Below are 24,159 nucleotides of genomic sequence, written 5' to 3' on the forward strand. Positions count from 1 at the left end.
GTTCAAGCAGCCACAATGAACCCAAATTATACTCCTTGCCAAAAATTAAAATCTTACCCCGCTCATTGTGGGCAAAAACATGCAGGCTGGATGTAGAAAAAGGAGGGTATGGTACAGCCCCTTCAGCTCACAGGCAGTGGTAGCAGGAAAGTGGAAGTGACTCTAGGAAGGAAAGAAGGCAGAAGGCACTACAGTTAACACAGGTATCCCTGGAAAGCCAGACACTTACGTGACCAGCATTCCATCTCGTGTGAACAGAGTGCACAGCACACTATTTTACATACAAATATTTATTGAGAATAAGCATCAGCAACCTCTTTCTGTAAAGGGCCAGAGAGTGCATATTTCAGGCTTTGCAGCCCATATGGTCTCAGTCACAGCTCCTCAAATCTGCCTTTGGAGCTTGAAAGCATCTACAATTACATAACTGAACAGGCCTCACCGGGCTCGGCTGGCTAGAAGCTATAATTTGCCAACCCTTTATCTATAGTTTAAATAAGGTGCTCTCAGAAATCCACAAGTTTGATCTACACAAAAATCTTAATGCAAAATTTAAAAACATTCAACAAATAGAAGTGTGAATGTGCATAGAAAATGTATAATTCATAGTCCTGGGCTTTCAATCGTTCACAATATACGTCAGTGATGTTCACCCCTATGGGCATGCGAGAATCTCCAGTAGAATTTAAAGTTTGACTATGAGTGCCGTTCTCAAGACACACTGAACAAGCTGCTCCAGCCTGGGAAGGCGCTGGAGAGAAATGCACCTGCTTCTCCACAGCCGCAGACCTTTCCAGTAGACATTCCAGGTCACAAGCATGAATCCGCTGTGGCAGAGGCACCCTAATCATCAGAAATCCAAGTGCCAGAGGAAAGGTAGAGGCTGGCACAGTTAGGAAAGGCTTCCTGGAGGAGGAGGCTCCAATCAGGGTCCTTGGAGAATGGGGAGGCTGTGGGCCAGTGATTGACAGAGAAGGGCCATCTCCTTCAGGTGACCAGCTCATCTCAGACCGAAGAGCAGTCCTGAGTCATGAGCCCTTTATGTTTGTGAAACAGCTGAGCAACTAGCCTGGCCGAATCAACTGGATTGTTAGGAAACAATGGAGTATACGATGTGCTGGGAACGCCAACAGTGGCGGTGCATGGGTCCATATGGAGTATGCCACGTGCCGGCAATGCCAGCAGTGGCCGTGTGTGGGTCCATATGGAGTATGCCACGTGCCAGCAATACCAGCAGTGGCCGTGCATGGGTCCATATGGAGTATGCCACGTGCCAGCAATGCCAGCAGTGGCCGTGCGTGGGTCCGTATGGAGTATGCCACATGCCGGCAATGCCAGCAGTGGCCGTGCGTGGGTCCAGGCTGAAGAAGTTTAGCAGGAGACCAGGAAGAGCTGGAGCAGTTGTGGAGGGCCTGAGGACGAAGGGCTTTGAAATCCACCATTTGAAGCAAACTTTAAAAAAAAGAAAAACTCTTCGCTATTCTCAGGCTCACTCCTCCTTTCCAGCATTGTCCATCGTCCTGTTTATTAACACCTCCTGGACGCCCCCCAGTAACATCCATGGCCTGAAATGCTCTGATATTAATGTTGGATGTGCTTCCCAGCCAATTGCCCATCTTCCTCCTCTTTTCCCTGCTCTTGCACCACGTGGGCCTGCCCATGCCAAGCGGGAGCAGCTAGGGAAGCGCAGCCCAAGGTGCACAGGCAGAGAAGGTAGAACTCCCCTCCTCGCCCCCCACACTGTGCCATATCAGTCCTCACTTACGAGTCCACATGGATACTGACCTTTTGGAGAGGAAGCCCACGTAACACAAAGTTCACCCTAAATTATTTTCCAAACCTATTTCTTCCATAATTTTGATTCTCATTTCATTGTTTACTCCACCCCATTCCTTCCCTGATGCCTGGAGTCACAACTCGGAGATCAATTCTTCACTGCCCCTCAGTCACTGCTTTGGACCTAAAAAGCCGGAGGAAGGCATGGAGTCACCTCTGCACTTTTGTAATCCCAGCAGGTATACAGTTGAGTGCTTTAGAGTGTGCAGAAGAAGCATAATATAGACCCCTGTGTTGCAAAAGCACGTGAAGAGGTAATGATATCAATCCGAAGAAGCACAGCAATCAGAACACCACTGCTAAACTTCAGCTTCCAGCCACAGTGGATTAACAGAGACCAAAGGCACCCTGCTGCATTAAACAACCAGAAAAACCTGCAAAACGTAACAACAATTTTCAGACCTTGGCACTAGGCATCACGAGATTATGGCTCCTGGCAGGAGGAAAACAAATACAGTGAGAAATGATACACGCTCTTTCTAAGCTGCAGAGCATGGCAGGGGTGGAGGGTATGGGAGATGAAATATACAATATGCAAAATAAAATACACCAATTGGAATTAGCATTTGGATGTTAAAACTATATATACACACATATATATAATGTACATAATAGTATCAACAATTACATATATGATTGTATCATAAAATGTAAAATAGTTATGGATAGATCTAACAAAATGTATGTGAGATTTATATGCTAAAAACTACAAAACATTGTTGGGAGAAATTGAATAAGACCTAAATTAATGGAGAAATTTATCATGTTCAATTTTCAATGACTCATTTCATGTTCAAATTTATCAATGATTCAATTTCAAAATATCATTTCTCCCCCAAATCGATCTGTAGATACAACATAAACTAAATCAAAATTATGGTAGGGTTTTTTTTTTTGAGAAATTGACAAGCCAATTCCAAAATTTATATAGGAATTCAAGGAAATTAAAATAGTGAAAACAATTTTGAAAAAGATAAAAAAAATTGGATGACTCACACTACCCAATCTCAAAGCTGACAAGGAAGCTACACTAAGTGTGACAGTGTTGGATTTCTGAAAGGACAGATTCCTAAATTGGTGGAACAGAACAGAGTCCAGATATAGACCCACATATAGGTGGCAGACTGATTTTTAACTTAGGTGCCAAGGTAACTCCATGGGAAAAGAACAGTCTTCAATAACTGGTCCTGGAATGACATAAACAAAAAGTTGATCCTTACTGCTTACCTCACACCATTTACAAAAGATAACTCAAATGAGTTATAAATCTAAATGTGAGCGCTAAAGCATAAAATATCTAGAAGGAAAAGCGGGAGAAAATCTTTGTGACCCTGGAAAAAGAAATTTCTTATATAAATTGCAAAAAGAATAAACTGTAAAAACATTGATAAATTGTACTTGATTGTACAAAATGTAAACTTTCTGCTCTTTGAAAGGCACTCAAGAAAATGAAAAATATATATATTGAATACAAAAAAGTATTTTAAAGCTTATATCTGATAATAGGTTATATCCAGAATATACAAATAATTTTTACAACTCCCTATCAAAAACATAAACAAGTCAATAAGAAACAGGGGGAAATGTGAACAGGCAATTCACCAAAGAAAACACATGGACACACACAAAAAATATACACACAAAAAAGATGCTCAATGCCATTAATCATAAGGAAAATGCAAATTAAAACCACAATGAAGGCTGGGCGCAGTGGCTCAGGCCTGTAATCCCAGCAATTTGGGAGGCCGAGGTAGACGGACCACTTAAGTCCAGGAGTTCGAGACCAGTCTGGCCAACATGGTGAAACCCCATCTTTACTAAAAATACAAAAATTAGCCAGGTGTGATGGCATGCACCTGTAATCCCAGCTACTCAGGAGACTGAGGCAGGAGAATCACTTGAACCCAGGAGGCAGAGGTTGCAGTGAGCTGAGATCACGCCACTGCAGTCCAGCCTGGGTGACAGAGAGAGACTCCGTCTGAAACACATACACACACACACACCCACACACACACACACACACACACAGAGAGAGAGACAGAGAGATCCCATTTCACACCTACTGGAAGGACTGCGATTAAGCAGGGGGCAGGAAGCTGGGAGAGGACATGGTGCATCTGGGGCTCTCACATTTTGTTGGTGGGACCTCAAGATCACACAGCCACTCCAAGGAGACCGTGGGGTCCTTTCTTGCACAGCCGAACATGCACCCACCATAGGAACCTGCAACCGACTCCTACATGTCTACCCAAGAGACATGGGAGGATTAACACTGGAACATTCCCAGCAGGTTTATTCTTAACCGTCCCAAACTGAAAAAGACCCAAATGTCTGTCAACTGGTGAGCAGATAACCAAGTTGAAGTGTATCCATACAATAGAATATACTACTCAACCATGAAAAGGAATGGGCGACTAATGCATGCTCCAATGGGGGTGACTAAAAACCTTCGCTTGGTAACAAATCCAGACAGAAGAGACCACGCACTGCATCATTCCATCCCTAAAATTTCTAGAAAAGGCAAAATAACAGTGGCAGGAATAAAATCAGGGATTGTCATCAGGACGGGAAGAAGGGATTGGCTGGGGTTGGGCGGCACAAGGGGCTTTTGTGGGGGCAGAAATGTCCTCTGTCCTGATTGTGGGGGTGGCACATGGCTGTGTGCCCTTGTCAAGACCTGTTGAATTGTACCCTTCAATCGGTGACATTTATTGCATATAAATTAGCTTCAATAAAGTTAATTTAAAAATACCTGCATACTCTTCCATACAAATGTGTTGGAACAGACAGTGCCATAAACAGTCAAAGCAAGGATCTGCTGCTGAGCACTGAGGGGTTATGGGAGGTTCTGGGGCAAGAAGAGCTTTTGGGGACTCCCTAAGGACTGAGGTGAGGACGGTGGGAAGGAGTGGGCAGTGTGGGTGGAAGGCAGGGGCTTGGGGACAGCGAAGGGGAGACCTGCAGCAGGGGCGCGGCTCTGGAGAACAAGGGAGCAGGGGCTATGGGGAGTGGCCGCTGGAGGGTTGGACAGATGCCAGGCCAAGGTGGGGTCAGTAGCACAGGTTCCCAGTTGAGTGGGGCTGGGATGGGACAGGAGGGAGTAACCTCCCCATCATGTGGAGGCTGAGTTGATGATGATGGGAAGGGCAGCAGGGGCCAAAAAGAGAGGGACGGCCCAGCACGCCATGCACTCAATGCCCAACGGGGCCCCCATTTAAGGTAAATATTTGTTTAACTGCACCGTGACACACAGTATTTTCTGAATTTAAGTTTAACTCAGTTCAACAAATGTTTATGAACTGTCTACTGAGGAGAGGCATTGAAGTACAGAGATGAATCAAACACATACTTGAGCTTCAAAAGCCTGCCAGGTAAACAAATAATTACAAAACAGTACCATGCTAGAATAGAAAGCCAGCGTTGGGAAGCCTGTGTGATGGATCCCTGTCAGCAGAAGGAGTCGGGAGGGGGCCCAGAGAGAGGGGATCCAGAGGGATAGGGGTCCCAGAAGGAGGGGTCCTAAAGGGAGGGGGTCCAGAGGGAAGGGGAGTCCTAGAGGGAGAGGTCCCAGAGGGAGGGAGTCAGAGGAAGGGTGGTCCCAGAGGGAGGAGTCCCGGAGGCAGGGGGTCCCGGAGGGAGGGGTCCCTGAGAGAAGGAGGCCCGGAGGGAGCCAGATACACAGACCACAGGGCAGGAAGTTCCCAGCAGAGATATGACAAGCTGGCCCACTCTGTCCTGTTCATAAGACACTACTTTAATTTCCTTTCATTTATTCTCATGTCAGAATAAGTCAATGAACCAAAATTTATAAATTCCATATCTCTTAGGATGGTGCCATGCACCTGTTAGGTATAAACAATGTACAATTCTAGATAACGACAAATTTAATGTTACTGTGGTTAAGAATCAGGATTCTCAATGAAAAAGATGGTTGTCAAGTTTACTTGTATGCCAGCCACAGTCATTGGAAATGATTCGGCCTGTGCCTGCCCCAATCCACTGTTTTCACAGGAAAAATTGTGTGAATTGTTTTAAGGAAATTGTGTTGGTGACAGATCGGCATGGGTGTCACCTCAACGTGTAAAGAATCCTGTTCACAACTTGCTCCATCATCTCAAATCTCGGGCAGCAGTCACCAGCAGCTTGGAGAAACAGGCTGCAGATTTCCTATTAAGGAAATTTTGATGGTGAAGACAGTAAGAAAATTTTTTAGTAGATATTTATGTTCCTTCTTTAATGAACTGAGAACAATATACCCTGTTATCTACCAGTGGCAGATGAGAGATGCAGGGAAATGTGCTAAGTCCTGGTGAACCAGTGAACCCACCCTTGCAAAGCAGCCCCTGCAGCCCATCTCACGCTGTCTCTTTGAGGTTCAGCACTTCCTATCTCACACGTGGTCCCCATGACGACCATTCTCACCAGATCTCACTGTGATGTCATTAAATCACATGTAAAATACATTCGGCTCAACTGATTCTTAAAGTGTAATTTTCTTCTCTTTGGAATTTAGGTATTCCCAAACAAGTGGGCAGAGAAATACTTCTAGAGCTTCTGTAGGACATACTGTTCTTTGCAGGAGGAGTTTCAGGGGCTCTAAGGAAAAGTCATCTAATGACACACTTTAGAAATGTCATTTGACTCAATTTGTTCTTGCAGTTGAGAGGCTTCTTTTCCAATATTCAGCTGCCTCAAGTAAAGTGTCGATTATTGCTGTCCCAGTAACTCATTGGCACCCCCCATCTGAATGTTAGCCTCTCACAGGACTTGTGAATCCTTTCAGGCCCCTGGGGTACCCTGTAGGGCAGGTACACAAGAGCATGACACCAAATGAGAGACTCATCATGTCACATCCCCTGAGTATCTCCTTCACCAGGAAGGCATGCCTCTTTGGCTGAGCTTTATCACATGTTCTGAAAACAAGAGAAGGCAGAATTTCTTGATTCCTGTTTTGCATCTCTCTACTCTTTTTTAAAAAAAAATCATTTCAAAGCTACTCAGAGAATGTTGCAGTGAAGTTGCCTGACTCCAGTGAATGGTGCCTGTGAAGTCCAGGAGCACAGAGCTGGAGCAAGGAAGCTCAAAACCCATTTGCAGAGAGAAAGAAGACAAATGCCTCCAACATGCTGGGTGTTGGTTCCCAGCAGGGTGCTGAGGGCATTCTAAGCCGGTGCAGGAGCGTCTGGAATGGATGGAAGTGGTGAGCCCTTGGGGGTCCGCGTGGGTTTGGTGATACTCAGTCTTCTCACACTGATTTCCAAGCCGTGGTGGTCACAGTCACTAAACTGCAGATCAGGGAGGTGTTACAGACATTGAACACTTACGATAAAATCTGAAACTTATAAGCAATCAAGAAGAGGAACCATGATCCAGGTGCAAGTACAATTAGGTGGCTTGCTAGGTGTCTGGACAATCGGCTCTGTGATACCACTTTGCTGGCAGGCTGGCACAAGGCCCTACTGACATTGCACTGATCTCGGCCTTCAGCTGTGTCCTGCCCATTGCTTCTATTGATGAGAGAGGCAAAAAGAGAGGAGGCAAGTTCATTAGGTCTAAAAACATCAAGAAGCCTAAAAAGATAATTAATATATTGGATGACAGAATCAACATACAAATATTCTGGACAGAATCAAGCAATGGGTAAATCTAATGTGGTAAAATTCAGTAGGGAAAATAGAAGCTTCTCCACTTAGATTTACACAAGCAGGCTGGGTGCATTGGCTCACACCTGTAATCCCAGCACTTTGGGAGGCCAAGGCAGGCGGATCACTTGAGGACAGGAGTTTGAGACCAGCATGGCCAACATGGTGAAACCCTGTCTCTACCAAAAATATAAAAAAAATAGCTAGCTGTGGTGGTGCACGCCTGTAATCCCAGCTACTTGGGAGGCTGAAGCAAGAGAATCACTTGAACCCGGGAGACGGAGTTGCAGAGAGCTGAGATCGTGCCACTGCACTCCAGCCTGGGTGACAGAGCTAGACTCCTTATCAAAAATAAAAAATAAAAATACAAAAATAAATAAGGAACTACACAGATATAAAACGAAAATGCAGCAGCCGCAAAAATCTTAAGAATTTTATTTGCTAGTAAGCTCACCAAGAGGCTGGTGAATCAGTACTGTGTGGCCACCGACATGCAGCCAGCCGGAAAGCCAGCCAGCTCTGCTCACCTCTGAATACTCTCCACTCTGGTCACTAAGGCTTTCCCACCCAATAATAGATACAGAGTGCAGAGGCTCCTGACACAGGGGACAGCACTTGTCGGCAGAATCATGGCTCCATGCCCAGGCCCTGACACAGGCACCAGAACCTGTACATGTGTTGCCTTACACAGCAAAAGGGACTTTGCATATGCAATGAAGTTAAAGATCTAAGGGCCTGGAGGTAGGCAGAGATCATGCTGGGTTATCTAGTTGGACCCACTGCAATCACAAGTCCTTAGAGGTGAAGAGTCCTTCTCCCCGGAGATGGGAGAAGAAAAGATTCGAAGGTGAGAGATTCAATGTATTGTTGCTGGAGTTGCAGACAGAAGAGGGGACCACAAGCTGAGCCATGTGGTTGCCCTGAGAAGCTAAAAAGGCCCTCTGCTGACAGCCAAGAGTGAATATGAGGATCTCAGTCCTACAGTCACAAAGCACTAAACTCTGCCCATGATTGGATTGGGCGAGGACCAGATCTCCTTGTAAACATGCAAATAGTACTTATTAGGGGAAAGAAGCCTGGGAGCCCCTATATAAAAGCACAGAATAGCTGGGCGCAGTGGCTCACACCTGTAATCCCAGAACCTTGGGAGGCTGAGGTGGTGGATCACTTGAGGCCAGGAGTTCGAGAACAGCTCAGCCAACATGGGATGCATCTCTCTGCCTAGTGTTTTTGTTATTGAATCATTAGTAAAGTTTGACATTAGGTAAGATCTATAGATCCTATGGATGTCTGCTTCAAAGATTCAAATCCTTGCATTAACACAATCTCTGTATTATTCTAATGCATACTTCAATTTAGGAACTGTGGCTTCTTGGGGAATTCAAGCATCCAGCATCTAAAAGTGAGTTCCAAGAGATGCTCTGGGTAGAAAGAAGGGAGGGAGACAGACAGGGTGGGAAATGATTTCTCTGTGGCTGGTATATTAAGACATAAATAAGATGCTAACTACATCCTTCCCTGGTTTATTCCTATTAGAGCTTGTTTATCAATGGTCCTTCAGAGCCCTGCTGGAATAACTCAGTATTTCCCAAACCTTCTCACTCACAGAACCTTTTCAGTTCCTGTTCTTTGGAAACACTTTGGGAAATTTTTGAGGCCAGGAGTTCCAAGCTGCAGTGTGCAATTATCATGTCTGTGAATGGCCAGGGTACTCCAGCCTGGGCAACACAGCAAGACCTCATCTCTTTAAAAAAAAAGGTAGTTTATTATATGATGATATAAATCATATAATCTGACTACATAATCTATATAATCACATATATATGATTATATAAACCATATAATCAATAAGTCGACTGTATTAGTCTGTTCTGACGCTGCTAATAAAGACATACTTGAGACTGAGTAATTTATAAAGGAAAGAGGTTTAATTGACTCACAGTTCAGCATGGCTGGGGAGGCCTCAGGAAACTGACAGTCACATCAGAAGGGGAAGCAAACACATCCTTCCTCACATGACGGCAGGAAGGAGAAGAATGAGAATAGCAAAGGGGGAAGCCCCCTGTGAAACCATCAGATCTCATGAGAACTCACTCACTATCACGAGAACAGGATACCACCCCATGATTCAATTATCTCCACCTGGTCCCTCCCACGACACGTGGGGATTATGGGAACTGCAATTCAAGATGAGATTTGGATGGGGACACAGCCAAAGCATAACACCGACCTAGAGGACTCTTCATTCATTCATCCAAAGACAGGTCTGAGCAGCTCCTAGGGGCCAATCCCTATTCGGGGCAACAGCAGAGGGAAGACGAGAAGATGGCTACATGCACCCACCACCTGACCGCAGCAGCTCACAGGCCCCCCAGGGCTGGCATCACCTGACCCAGGGAATGTGGCAAAGGGTGCCACCAAGGCAAACACAGGAGGAATTGTTAGACAGTGTGCTGGTCCCCACACCAGCCTCTGAGTTGAAGTGCCTCCATTCCCCTAGCAATTGCATGAAACAAAATCGTGCAGGCCTCACATCTGATTGATTCTCTTCTCATTGTGGACATATGTTAGACTTAGAAACAAACTTGTATTAAAAGATATTTTTAAAGGCTTTTTCTCGCCTTACTTAGAGGCAAATAATGATAAGCTATACTTCAATATGTATTTTGTATTTTAGGCTTGAAATCATATAAATAAACTACCATTTTTTAGAGATGGGGTCTTGCTATGTTGCCCAGGCTATAGTGCAGTGACCATTCACAGGCACGATAATAGCACACTGCAGCCTCAAACTCCTGGTCTCTAGCTATCCTACCACCTCAGCCTCTAGAGTAGCTGGGACAACAAGCCACCACCCTGCTCATTTAAATGAAATGCAGATGTACTAACATCTCATGAAGATTAAATATATGCACATGGTAAGTAATAACTTAGCCTCTGAATTTCAATTTTAACACTTCAAAGATCCTGTTATCACACATTTTTATAAGTGTTACTTTAAGAAAAACTTAATTCCAGAATAATATTTCTAACATAGCATTTAAAAAGGTTACTTCAATTTTTATTGCAATAAAGTAATGTGGCTTCCTAGTACAATTTTTATTATGTATAATATGCAAGAGCGTATCTCAGAAAGTAATCGTTAATTTATTAATTCATTTAGAAATGAAAAGAATACCTAATTATACGTTCTGCTAAAAAGCAGAACCAGTGGAAAGAGGGAGGGGCTGCCCCCACTATAGGATTTAAGGCTGTGTTCAGTTCTCCAAACACAGCCACACTCATCTCCCTCCGGCCTTCCACCGTGCCTCTACCTTTTATGTTTTTGGACTTTGAGGGCATTGGGAGAACTCTAATCACAGGCAAATGGCCCCAGAAGAGGTGGGTAGCCGCAGCCCACACTCTCAGGGAGACCAGTACTGGGGCTGGCTCTGTGGTGGTAGCAAAGAGAGAGGGCCAGTGAGAGCTGTGGGGGGGCGCTCCTCAAGAGGAGCAGGGGTTGGGGGAACCAAGCAACAGACCGACTGCCGTTGTTCATCCCTTTGGCCAACGACAGACTCTGCCCAAGAAAATTCAATATGGGGAAAACGTTAGCAATAGTTATCAAAATATTACTGGTAATAAAAACTGTGTTAACTTATAATTTAAAAACATTTAATAACTAGCTTAACAATGCGTTAAAATTAAGTTGTCAGGCAGTTTTAAATTTGTGCTTACTTTCATAAAGAGTACTGGCCCTGCAAAACAAGGAGCAAGAACTAAATAAGAGTATGTGTGTATGTGTTCATATGTGGGGGTGTGTGTGTATGTATATATGCATGTGTGCCTTTGTGCAGTGTGCATATGCCTGCATATATACATGTGTTTACATCATGTATGCATATAGGTATGTGTGTATATAGGTGTGCGCATGTGTGTATACAGGTGTATGTGTGTGTATGCATGTGTGTGCATGGGTGTATATTGGTGCCTGCATGTATACATACATGTGTGTATACATGCATGTGTGTGCAGTATGTGTATAACTCTGTGTGTACATATGGACGTGTATGTATGTATATATGCACACATATGTGTATGTGTGTGTTTGTGTGTGTGTGTGCATATGCTGTAAATTAAGTTCTAGTTACCTGCTGGGCATTAAAATCACTGGTTTACAGCTGCGTATCGCTTTTAACCTCACAAAACCCTTTAAGGTAGACATCGTACCCATTTTACAGATAGCGAGCCTGTAGCTCATCTAGGACTGTGAGTCCTGGTGAGACTTCCATTATTGTCTCTTACTCGCCATTCTAATTCACTTTGCCACCAGCAGGTCTTAGTGAAATGCCACAGAATTCCCACAAGATCTGAAATAATGTGTTTATTTTAAAACATCTTATTGATATCAGAGTTTCACAAACTATAATGGTAGGTGTTCAATACGTGTATGTTCTCTAAGTTTATTTGAATCACGGACACACCACATTTTATGCTTTTTTAGATAAGCATCAGTGGAGCTGAAACTCTAGACTGACTTCCTTCTGCTTTTGAATGAGGGTGGCTAAGGAGGAGACCAGGAGGTTTGATTTTTTTTTTGTTTTCCCCCGGTGATTTGTTTATTAAGCTTCTGTGGGTTGTTTTTTTTTTTTTTTTTTTTTTTTCAGTTCCTTTTATTTCTTTGGAAGTTTGCTTTTATGTTTTCTGTTTTATTTGCAGAAATTACATCTTTAACCATTTAAAGGATAGCTTTAGTTACGGCCTTGCATTTTTGTTTTTCTTTGTAACGCTGATCTCTAGAATATCTATGTCTTGCTGCTAAGTGGACTTTGGAGCTGATCTCCGGCTGGAGTGCAATGGTGTGATCTCGGCTCACTGCAACCTCCGCCTCCCAAGTTCCAGTGATTCTCCTGCCTCAGCCTCCCTAGTAGCTGGGATTATAGGCACATGCCACAATGCCTGGCTAATTTTTGTATTTTTAGTAGAGACGGGGTTTCACCATGTTGCCCAGGCTGGTCTCGAACTCCTGACCTCAGGTGATCCACCCAGCTCGGCCTCCCAAAGTGCTGGGATTATAGGTGTGAGCCACTGCACCTAGCCTGGCTCCTTTTAATATCACCGTGTATTATTTTCTGGTCATAAGATACTGGCTTCATAATCACAGTGGCATTGGCAGCCCTCATGAGAGCTTTGCAACTAAGACTTGTTGAAATTTCCACCTTGTCAGTTTCTCTTAACCCCCCTCACAAACTCCTTCCCGCTCGATCTTAGGCTGCCTTGGATGCCTACTCATCAGCCTTCATTGCATAAATGACTCACTGCCTCCAAAATATTTCTTAGCTTAATTTTTTTGTTTTCCAAAATCTTTCAGTGTATTTGATCAAGTAAAGAATCACACTCCTCTCCACACTGATGCCCTGAGGATATCTCCTGTGTGAGGAGCAAGTGCCCAGACCATCACCCAAGCTCCAGTGCAGGGAGCGAGTATGAAATCCCTTACTATCCACTTAGAGGAAAAGGGGGCTTCCTAAAACCGTAAAGTCAATGCTTTCAGGAAAGGAGGTCTGCGTCGTTAAGCATAAACACAGTCCATATGCCAGCATTCTGGAAGATTAATGGGTCAAACAGTCCCATTCCTGTCAGACTAGGGGAATCAAAGAGGTTACATTTTTGAAAGAAAAGTTTCAGGGGCCTTGGCATGCTCACCTCAGGCAGTACTCTGATCCACTTCCTTCAGCCTCACTCCGAGCCTCACAATCTGATGATTCCAGGTCCCCAACGTGATGACCATCTGTCAACAAGATGCAGCTTCTAGCGGTCATTAAGAAAAAAGCTGTGAGCTACTAGAATTGCCCAAAAGCAAGTTCTGGATCGCCACTTCCTATTGAAAAGTAACGCCTATTTGCCAAATGCAAATGGTTAACCATGTATATCCTGTAGGGTATTGAGTAATCGTAGGATCCCTGAAATCAAAGCCCTACCAATGGTAAAGTGGTGAGAAAGTGGGAGGCATTGTAGCTCCCCAGAGGAAGACAGCCTTTGTGTTGGTTTTCAATTTGCAGCAATGAGTTTGTAACCAAACTTTCATACTCCTTTACCCGACTATCTCCTGGGAGCAAGGAGTGTCTGCAAGCCGACTGGGAATATTCGGGAATGCTTGGAAGAGGCCATGTGAGTTAAAGAGCTGGGTCGGGAGCACTTTTGTTTGGAGTCAGTCAGTACTGGCTCCACCCTGAAAGCTGTGCAGCCACAGAAGGGCCACTGAGCCCCAGCAAGCCTCGGTTTCCTCTTTTAGAAGAAAGACCATGACAGCTCTAACCTCAGAAGGTTCCGAGAAATAGCCAGGCCCATCCACGGAAGCCCAGGAACAGCGCCTGGAGGAGAGGTGGCTGTCCGTGCATATCAGCTATTATTACCGGATACTTTGAGACCAAGATGAGCCCCTCAATCAAAAGCGGGGCACCTAATCTTCATGTGGCACAGAGACATAATCTCTGGGTGACAGTGGGAGTCACTGCCCCATCATTAGACATATCAAGAAAAACAGCTGACAGCAAGTCACTCAGAAATTTATTTTTAGATGCAAGTGATTAAAACAATAGAAAAGAACCCTAGAATCATAAGGTTGTTCACACCTGGGTTGTTGAGAACCACATCTCAGGAAATAACAAAAGTTTTACAGACTAGAGGTTCATGATCAATTCGCAGCCAGGCTGATGGACTCACACTTTCTCCACCTCCCAGTGCACTGTGCCTCCCCACCCCAGGCTGCCCACAAGGCCCCACTGACTGCTGCCCAGATCTGCTCTGTCTTGACCACACCTTATCCGGGTCTCTCCTTCCTGCAGAGCCCTGAGCTCCTCACGTCCCCAAGCCTGAGCGAGCCTGAGAAGCTGGAGTGCACCTCTTGTCATCTCTCTGGGGAGCCAGCTGGACACAGCAGGACCTGTGTTCTGCTCATCCCCACTGGCCATTTTCCTGGGCTTGTACAGGGTCTCCTCCAAAGACCCTGCTGGCCCCAGTGGCTTCTCCTTACTGGATAAAAGAAGGGCCTTTTCTATTTGAAGCGCTTGCAGACGTACGGTCATGGGATCCTCTTGCTTCCATCATCCCTTTCCCTGCCTTACAACAATCCTTCCAAACAAAGCCTCTCCTAACTAAGTCCTGGCTGTTTTCCTCTAACAGAGCTCACAACTTCCTTCACCCTGGGAGGCCTGTCCCTCCTACTTCCTTCACCCTGGGTGGCCTGTCCCTCCTCCATCTGAGAGGAGCCCAGGGCGCTGCTCCCCAGTAGTTCACCCCAACCTGAAACCTGCTTGTTATTGGGTGGGGAACAAAGCAAGACCCTCCCCTCTGATCTTCCAACCCCTCCCCTGCTACCTCAGCTCCATCCCCTTCTCCTCACTTCCAGCATCTCCCCTGAGGCTTCTGCTTCCTGTAGAAGGGCTGCCCATAGGAGAAAGAAACAGGCTGCCGGGGAACACCCCTCCTGCGTTCTCAGGTGCCCTCTAACACTGCCCTTGGATGGTCTTGCTTAGTGTGAAGGTAAGAAAGTAAGCCCTTTTATAGATGATTAGCCCTGGCAATGCCTGCCTGGAAAGAAAAGAAAGAAAACGAAAAACAGACTGGACTCTGCAGGGGACCAAAAATGAACATTAAGTAACCAGAAATGTAACGTGTTGAACAAAACCGCGTTGTGTGGCCACGCAGAGGGTGAGGGACCCAGGAGGCCCAATGACACCCCTTTCCTTGCAGAGCAAAGAGATTCACTGCCACTGTGGGGGCCCCTTCAGTTAGACTGCACAGAGGCAGGGATCTGGAGGTCTCCAAGAGCGGCCTCCTCCCTGTGACTCCCTCCCTGCCCCAGAAGGGAAGGCAGTGGATGGAGATTGGGACCCTGCTGCTGACTGGCTCCCAGCCTGGACCGGTTGCCTTTCCTTTGAGAGCTGAGGCAGATGCACCACATGGCACTGACCTCTGCAATGCTTCTCATGTCTTTTACCCCATATTCCTTCTGTAGTTCCAAGTCAAATCCAAATTATATGTCACCCTGAGAAAACTGAGACCCATTTGGTTTTTCTCTCTCTAAAAATGCCCCCATATTAAAGATCCTCTTAGATCTCACTCTTATTGAACCTTCCTCAAGTTTAAAATCACACCGTTCATTTGCATAGACACTGTGAGGCACATGAAAGGCAAGAAATGTGGTTTACAGTCACATGTTTCATAACAATAATTTTCCAGGCAGAAAATTCCACATTAACGTCAAAAGTTCATTCCGAACAAAAGCCAGGGACAGTTTGATAAATTCAGATAATAGTCATAAGGAGTTGCTTTAAAACTCACGTTGAGGCATTTCTAGGAAAGTCATCTGCCTCTGGCTACAACCCTACAGAGGACGCTGTGTACGGTTCAGAATGGGTCACCATGACCGTTTCTCCTTGTGATTGCCTTTAATTCACAAACAGGTCCTGCACACACTGGAGGCCACAGCACACACACTGGAGGCCATGGCACACCATGTTGTGGACATTGGTCATCTGGGTGTCAGTCATCTTTTGAAATTATCAGCAAAGTTGAAAAGACAGTAAATGCTTTGTTAACCCCTAAAGTAACACTCTGTACAGACTTTGAGGAAGTCAATGTGGTGAACTGGTTGGGAATTCTTGCTGAGATACCAGGCAACAGCAGTGTCCCATGTGCCAGCCACATGGGGGAGCCCCCCAGCCCAATCGAGCCTTCGGATGACATGGTTCCCACCCATTCTCTGATGGTACCTACAGTGGGGGCCCCAACTGAGAAGCACTCAGCCGAGCCCAGTTGACCTTCAGAGCCATGAGACATTGTAAATAAATCACTGTTAAAGCCACCATGATTCAAGGTGGTGGCTAAACAACAATGAATAAGCGGGACAGCTTTCTACTCTCATTGTGTGCACAAAACTTCTGAAGTAATGAACATGTTTTTTAAAAAAACAAAACAAATTAAAATAAAAGCCTCGTTTGTGTGTTTTTTAAAAACCCTCCCCAGGAAAGCCTAGAGTGAGCACAGGTGCTGGGAGTGGAGGGTCAGGAAGAAGAAATCTACAACAGTGACGGCGGGCAGGCAGCCACAGGCTCACACATTGCAAAAACATAGACCACCGAGCCCAGCAGTGCTTGGATCTGTGTTACGTGGTTTGGATCTATATCTTTTTCTCAACAATAAAGTAAAAAAAAAGACTACTTAACAAATTATGTCAGCAAATTCTCTAGTAGGGACAAAAACACATTTTATAGGAGGAAGTACAAGCTGTGCTGACACCTTGAATTTTGGAGTTTACAAAGACGTCAAATGGTGTATCCTTCAATGCTCACTGCATATGCTAATACATTCGGGCCTGGGGAGACACTCTGTGTTATTCTACCCCATAAAGTAGCTGGCCTGAAAATTACTCTCTCAAATAGCCAGGAGAACACCTGTTATACATTATTTTTCAGATACAAATCATTTGTTCAGATAATTACTGTGTACAGCACACAAGGTACAGAAATAGTTAAAAGTGTGCCATTTGCTTCCCACCTTTCAGGAATTCATATAGTTGGAAAGTTGAGGCCTAAATACATGACAATACAAGCAACATGTGATGCACAGAGAGCCTGTGTGTGATGAATCCGTGAAGAAATGCCACAGGGAGAGTCCAGTTCACAGGAGGGAGCACACAGGAGCCCCTTCAGCTCCAGCCTCCTGGACTTCAGGCTCTTAGTGAAGGGCTGGGACTCAACCAGGAAGGTGATTCAGATCTGACCAGGTAGGCAGGGGAAGGAAGGCAATTCGGGGACAAACAGCATGAGCCTGGGTGGGGAGGCAGAAAGGCACCAAGGTGGAGAGCAGTGAGGACAGGTAGGGGCACCAGCCCTCAGTGGGGAACTGGGGAGGGTGACTGCAGGACCGGAATGCTGGCGACAATGCAAAGACACAGATGTCTGTGGGCCGTAGAGGGACGGGGAGCAAGTTTACAGTAGGGAGAAGAGCAGGGCACAGGGCAGGTGCACCCTCCTCCTGGCGGCAGCCCTGCCCGACGTCACAGAGCAGGGAAGGAAGCCGGGACCATGGGCGTCCAGCATGTGGGGCTGACCCTCGCCATTTCACCTGTTCGGTTTCATTAATCCTCCCTACAGGCCCAGGGGCCCTGAGGTTGTCATAGTCCTCCCTAAGTGACAGATGAGAAAACTGAAACTTGGAGGAAAAACACAGCTTCTTCAAGTTCATATGCCAATAAGTTGAGCAGCCAATCTCAAAGCCATGTCATCTGATCCAAAGTTCATACCTTTCTGGGATACATGTGAAGAGAAAATGATTTAGGGAGACATTTTGGAAAATATCAGTAAGGAACAAGCAGAAAGGGAATCAAGATGATGCCAAATTTTACATCGGGACAGAAATACGGAAATCAAACTGAAAACTTACTTTTTATTTACTAATTTATTTCTACACGGAAGAACAGTTACAGAAACTGGTCTAAGAGGGAAGAAAACGGATGTCATTTGAAGTACCTGGAATGTGAAGAGATTGATGTTTTGTGTAACTGAAAATTCTTGGAGATTCTTGACATGACTTTAGATTCATGTCAAGAATCGAAAGTCACTTTTCAAGTTAACCTCTAGATGTCTGTCTCCTAATCAATACATAAGGATTTTAGATTTGCAAATGATTCATGCGAAGATCAAAGACAAAGTTCATGCCTCACACAGCATTAGGTGCACAGTGACAGCTTTGTGACTATGATGATTGTGGTGGTGGTGGAGATGGGATGGAAGTTACCGCTACTGAGTCATAAAGAGGGGCTTAGCAAGAGATGCAGGGACAGTCTCGCATGGAGAGGTTGTAATTAAACTCAGAGATGCAGATGGAACCGCTGGGAAGTTGGGCTCATGTTTACAAAGCAGAAGGACAGATTCAAGTTGGAAAAGAGACACTTCAGAAGCGGCCAGAGGATAGGTCCCAAAATATTAGTACAGTGTCTTTAAAGAAAAAAAAAAACCCTGCAGAGCGAAGAATTTGAGGACTGAAAAGTGACATGTGTGTTTCATCACTACTGCTCTCAGTGCTCTTTGAGACAAAATTTCTTAGAATGTCCGAGTGAAAGCTTAACTAAAGGGTTTAAGAAGGAAGACTATATTGAGGGAATAGAGACCACAGAGGTAGAAAACGTTTAAGGACTGACGGGGAGACTCAAAAAAGAGAATAGAGGTATGGTGAGAGCAAACACAAGTGAAAGGTTATTTCGTTAACTGTGAAAACAAGCAGGTAGCACCTTCCATTTCCCTCAACCCAGATCTCTCCAACACTCTTCTGATGAAAGATGCAGCTGTGGTAGGCAGAGATGCAGAGACAGTGGTGGGCAGGGAGGCAGGCAGGGACTGTGGTGGGGAGAGATGCGGGGACGGTGGTGGGGAGGGATGCGGGGACTGTGGTGGGGAGGAATGTGGGACTGTGGTGGGGAGGGATGCGGGGACTGTGGCGGGGAGGGATGCGGGGACTGGGGCGGGGAGGGATGCGGGGACTGGGGCGGGGAGGGATGCGGGAACGGTGGTGGGGAGGGATGCGGGGACGGTGGTGGGGAGGGATGCGGGGACGGTGGTGGGGAGGGATGCGGGGACCGTGGTGGGGAGGGATGCGGGGACGGTGGTGGGGAGGGATGCGGGGACGGTGGTGGGGAGGGATGCGGGGACCGTGGTGGGGAGGGATGCGGGTACGGTGGTGGGGAGGGATGCGGGGACGGTGGTGGGGAGGGATGCGGGGACGGTGGTGGGGAGGGATGCGGGGACGGTGGTGGGGAGGGATGCGGGGACGGTGGTGGGGAGGGATGCGGGGACCGTGGTGGGGAGGGATGCGGGGACGGTGGTGTGGAGGGATGCGGGGACGGTGGTGGGGAGGGATGCGGGGACGGTGGTGGGGAGGGATGCGGGGACGGTGGTGGGGAGGGATGCGGGGACGGTGGTGGGGAGGGATGCGGGGACTGGGGCGGAGAGGGATGCGGGGACTGTGGTGGGGAGGGATAAAGAGGCTGTGGTGGGGAGGGATAAAGAGGCTGTGGTGGTCGGAGATGCAGCAGTATTCTCGGACACTTTCCATCTGAGCACCCAGAACTCTGGTTTTCTAAGATGGTTTTGTGCTCAGCCCTCGGGAACAGCGCAGAAGTGGACAGGAATCAGTGACAGATGATGGACAGCCCTCCGGCCACAGGAGGACGACAGGAGTCACCCTCCACCCACCACAGGAGGGTAGGGAACCCTCACCCATGGGACGGGTCAGCATCTCCTGCAGCATTATCCTCCTGGCTCTTCCTGTTGGACTCCCAGGGTTACGGGGCCAACCCTCCCAGTTTTCCAGAGACTTCCGGGAGAGTAGGAACGTCTGTGCTAAAATCAGGACAGTGCTGCCACAGCAGGAAGGCCGACTCTGGGGCTAGTGGAAGTGCAGGCGTCCAGGATTGGGAGGCGGTCGCCCTTCTCTTCTGCAATGGTTAGGGTACCCCTGGGTGCCTCTCTGCTAGGGTGTGGCATAGGCGGGAAGCCCGGACACCTGAGAAAGCAAGAGGGTCGGTGGAAATGAGGGGCGGGGTGGAGCGGGAGACCGCGGGAGCGGCTGCGTTGGTGTGTGAAGGGTGCCCACAGGGAGAAATAGCAGCTCTACTCTCAGTTGAAGCAAAAGAAAAACTCTGGCCAAAAGTCATGCAGGTGGGAGGAGGTGGCTTGGGCTGGGAGGAGGGAGGACACGTTTCCCGGCACGGATCTGCCGCGCTGTGGGCTGAGAGGAGGCCTCAGAGAAAGGCCCAGCTGCCTCTTGTGCTGAAGGAAAGGGTGTCAAGCCAGAAAGGTCAATTTGATCTAAAACAGAAAGCGTCCGGGGTGCTGGAAAGACAGAATTCCCAAGAGGGAGCGAGGGCGGGGAGGCCCCTATGAAAGACTCCAAGGCTCTGGAGAGTTCAGGAAGGAGACGGCGGCATAAGAAAGCGCTCCGTCCTGCTCCAGCACAACCTCGGGAATGTTCTCCAGAGACAGAGCGAGGAGTTCAGCATCGTCTCTCGTGATCTCTTCTGGCAGTGGAACCCTGGAGCTTTTCAAGAAAGGAGACACGGCCGGGCGCGGTGGCTCAAGCCTGTAATCCCAGCACTTTGGGAGGCCGAGACGGGCGGATCACGAGGTCAGGAGATCGAGACCATCCTGGCCGACACGGTGAAACCCCGTCTCTACTAAAAAATACAGAAAACTAGCCGGGCGAGGTGGCGGGCGCCTGTAGTCCCAGCTACTCGGGAGGCTGAGGCAGGAGAATGGCGTGAACCCGGGAGGCGGAGCTTGCAGTGAGCTGAGATCCGGCCACTGCAGTACAGCCTGGGCGACAGAGCGAGACTCCGTCTCAAAAAAAAAAAAAAAAAAAAAGAAAGGAGACACAACAACAATGCTCATCCACACCTGCTGGCTGCTCCCTCCTGGTGGCAGCTACGGCTTCAGAAATGAATTCCACCTCACCAGTACTCATTCGCTTTATAATGCCTGAGGATCTTTGAACTAGGAGGAAAATGGGGAGCTCTTCAGAGCATCCCTCTTGAAAAATTTTCTTTGAGGTCTCAAATGTAAACTTCCAACCCTGACCATGACATTCTAGATACAGCCTCAGTTTTGCAAAATTTTAGCAATAAAAGTGAGAAACTGACACAAGTATGAGAAGAGACATGAAAATCATAATGGGGTTTGTGTAAGGAGGTAGAAATGTAAGAAATGTAATAATTACAAATTTCTCTTTGTGCTTTCATTTAGTAACAAAATAAGTTGGTTGTATAATGAAACAGAATTTCTAAGGAAAGCAAAAGGACTAATTACAGTGACTATTATGGACATCACTAATTTTCACTGCTGGAAAAATAACACCTTCTAGATGTTTCCAGATACACTATTGTCTGAGTGCGGCCATAGTCACAATTTCTTTCTGTGTTAGTTTCCAGAACAGTGTACAATACTATTTTGCTTCAAGTGAGATATAGAAAATATAGGTTTTTGGACGAGGCACCCTGCTTAAACACCAGGAATGTGGAAAAAGACTTATTGTTGAACCAACAAGACTTTATGATTAATGAAGTAGCTCTCAAAAGCTCTAAAACCGACTTCCAGCAGAATCAGGTTTCCTCTGACTTACTTACAAATCTCGCAATCATATTCCACAAAGTTGTGTTCGACTGCCAGAAAGGACAGGTCCACTCACAGAATGAGGACCGCAGAAACCCTCCTTTGCCATTCTGCAAGATCTAGAGGGTGTCAGGCACTGGGGTCTGGCTGGCGCACTCTCTGACCCGCCAGCCAATGTCAGGGTGGACCAGTGAGACCCCCACCCAGCGTCTGAGGAGGGGGCAGCACAGCCCCCGTTAGGCCGCCGCTGTCTTGGCGATGTATGTGGGAGCAGACAGATTCTTTACAGAACCTGAAAAGACTCATTCTGACAAAAAGATCAAAGGAAAATGACTGATTTTATTACATAGTCATTTAATTACACTCACAAGGCTGATTTTTCAATTTACTAAAACATCTGTTTGTCTACCAGAAAGAAATCTGAAAGCTCCATTCTTTTTAAGTTGGGGACCTCCTATCGAATGATCTTGCAGTTGGATAATTACACAAATTTATGTGTCTAAAGCCTCCTCCCTTGGATCTGTGAAGACATTCTCGCCTCAGGTCCTCATTGGACGCAAATCTAAGGGCCGGGGCCTCCCCTGGGATTCACAGCGCTGCTCAGTGACCCAGATTCAGAGTGCTAATTTCCATTACTGTCTGCCGGGAACAGCCCCACTGACTTATAAACTGCTACAGAAATGAAAAAAGGTGACGTGTGCACAGTGACATCAGAGCCACAGGCTGGTTACAGCCGCCGTCACAGCAAGCCTCGGCCAGGGAGCTCTGCATAGAGAAGAGGGCCCTGCTCATCTCCGTGCCAGGGTTTGAAATTTAGGCTACTCAATGGCAGTAACCCCTCTGAAATATGAAGTGATGCCTCTGGACTGGGGTTTCCTATGCCTGGAGGAAGGATTTCCAAGTGTACTGTGCTAATGAATTGCCTCTCCTTGGGGTTCAAATGCAGGTTCTGACTGGGTAGACGAGGGCTGGGTCCTGCAGTCCTGTGATTCTGAACTCCTCTTGAGGTCTACCACTGCTCAGAAGACCACCTGGGAGCAGGAGGGAGCTAGACCTTCTCAGCTAAGTCACGTGATTTATAACCCGTCAAACCTCCATCTCCACCAGCCCCTAGGATCTCAGGCAGCTGGTGTGGCAGGAGATGGGGACGGCACAGGGAGGATGATGTCCTCATAACATGAGCCTAATCAAGGGAAGGTGAGGAGGAAGAGACAGAAGCTGCCAGAGAGACCTCCCACACCCAGCTCTTGGTCTCTGGCGCGGGCTGGCGAAGGGCCCTGCTTTGCATCTTTTTTTTTTTTAAATGGAGTCTCACTCTGCCGCCCAGGCTGGAGTGCAGTGGAGCAATCTCAGCTAACTGCAAGCTCTGCCTCCCGGGTTCACGCCATTCTCCTGCCTCAGCCTCCCGAGTAGCTGGGACTACAGGCGCGTGCCACTACACCCAGCTAGTTTTTTGTATTTTTAGTAGAGATGGGGTTTCACCATGTTAGCAAGGATGGTCTCAATCTCCTGACCTTGTGATCCACCTGCCTCGGCCTCCCAAAGTGCTGAGATTACAGGCGTGAGCCACCGCGCCCAGCCCCTGCTTTGCATCTTGATCCTGTCTGCTGCAATGCGGTTGTCAGAGCCCAGAGCCGCGTCTGTCATAGTTGTGTGATCTGGCCCCTACCCGGGTCATGGCTGGCCAGTCCACCCCACCCCGCCCTGACAACCTCTGCTCATAAGATCTCCTGTCTATTTTATCCTGGAACCTCTTCCTTGCCCTGCCCTTTCTCCTTTCTTTGTTCCATTTTCCCTTTCTTCATCTATCAATCTTCTCATTCCACCCCCCAAAATAGGAGCGCTTTTAAAAGTAAAGAGGAAGGCATGTCTTACCTAGATGCTCCGTCCTCTCTGACAGTCAACTGAACACTGAAGGATGCACTGGCTGTTTACTATATTTTCCTCAGTAACACAGCAATGTCCAACCAACATTTTGGTCTTGGGGAAGCCTATTCCGAATTAACTTTCAACTGATCATTTTAAACATTTAAAACTTGGGACCTGATGGGTGAAAATATTGCTAAGACATATGATGAGATTTCTGGCTATCTCCAGGGGAGCTGGGCATTGTCCAACCCTGCCTGGGCCCCATTCGTGGAGCCGCTGGGGACGTGTGCTTTCTCATCTGCAGCAGCACACCAAGTTCCACACTGAGATCCTTCCAATACTTGGAACTACTGTATCTGCTTCCACATTAAATGGGTTCATGTGAGGTCGACTGAGTTGCCCTCTCTGTGTTTTGGGGTTCTTCCAGCGCACCTCTTGACTGCACCTGGCCATCTGCCATTCCTCATCACTTCCAGCATGCCTGACTCCAGCAGGTGACAGTCCCACTGAATGTGCCACTTCCAATAAGCTCTGCGCTGGGAAACCAAACAGCCCCCTTATCAGAACTGCGCCTAAAATAGGAGCCAGTGTATGTGAATGTGCACCTGAGGGTCTCCCCTGGGAGAAAAGCACACCAGGTTTGGGTACGGGCTTTGTGGTATCTA

At 47.1% G+C, this 24,159-nt stretch overlaps 1 protein-coding gene across 3 annotated transcripts in view; it reads right to left on the minus strand.

Moving 5' to 3' along the window:
• The window catches only part of CCR6 (C-C motif chemokine receptor 6), a 28,493-nt gene that overhangs the window by 2,935 nt on the left and 1,399 nt on the right, over positions 1 to 24,159 (minus strand). Inside the window, exons 2-3 of one of the 3 annotated variants that reach the window (XM_045391726.3) lie at positions 13,164 to 13,248; positions 58 to 162 (exon numbers count right to left, since the gene is read on the minus strand). In XM_045391726.3, the coding sequence (XP_045247661.1) occupies positions 58 to 81 (24 nt within the window). In that variant the 5' untranslated portion in view covers positions 82 to 162; positions 13,164 to 13,248. Of the gene's footprint in view, positions 1 to 57; positions 163 to 13,163; positions 13,269 to 24,159 lie in introns of all 3 variants that reach the window. The other 2 variants (XM_015448490.4, XM_005551442.5) reach the window with 2 other exon arrangements.

Source organism: Macaca fascicularis, chromosome 4, assembly GCF_037993035.2.
Source record: "Macaca fascicularis isolate 582-1 chromosome 4, T2T-MFA8v1.1".
NCBI lineage: Eukaryota > Metazoa > Chordata > Mammalia > Primates > Cercopithecidae > Macaca > Macaca fascicularis.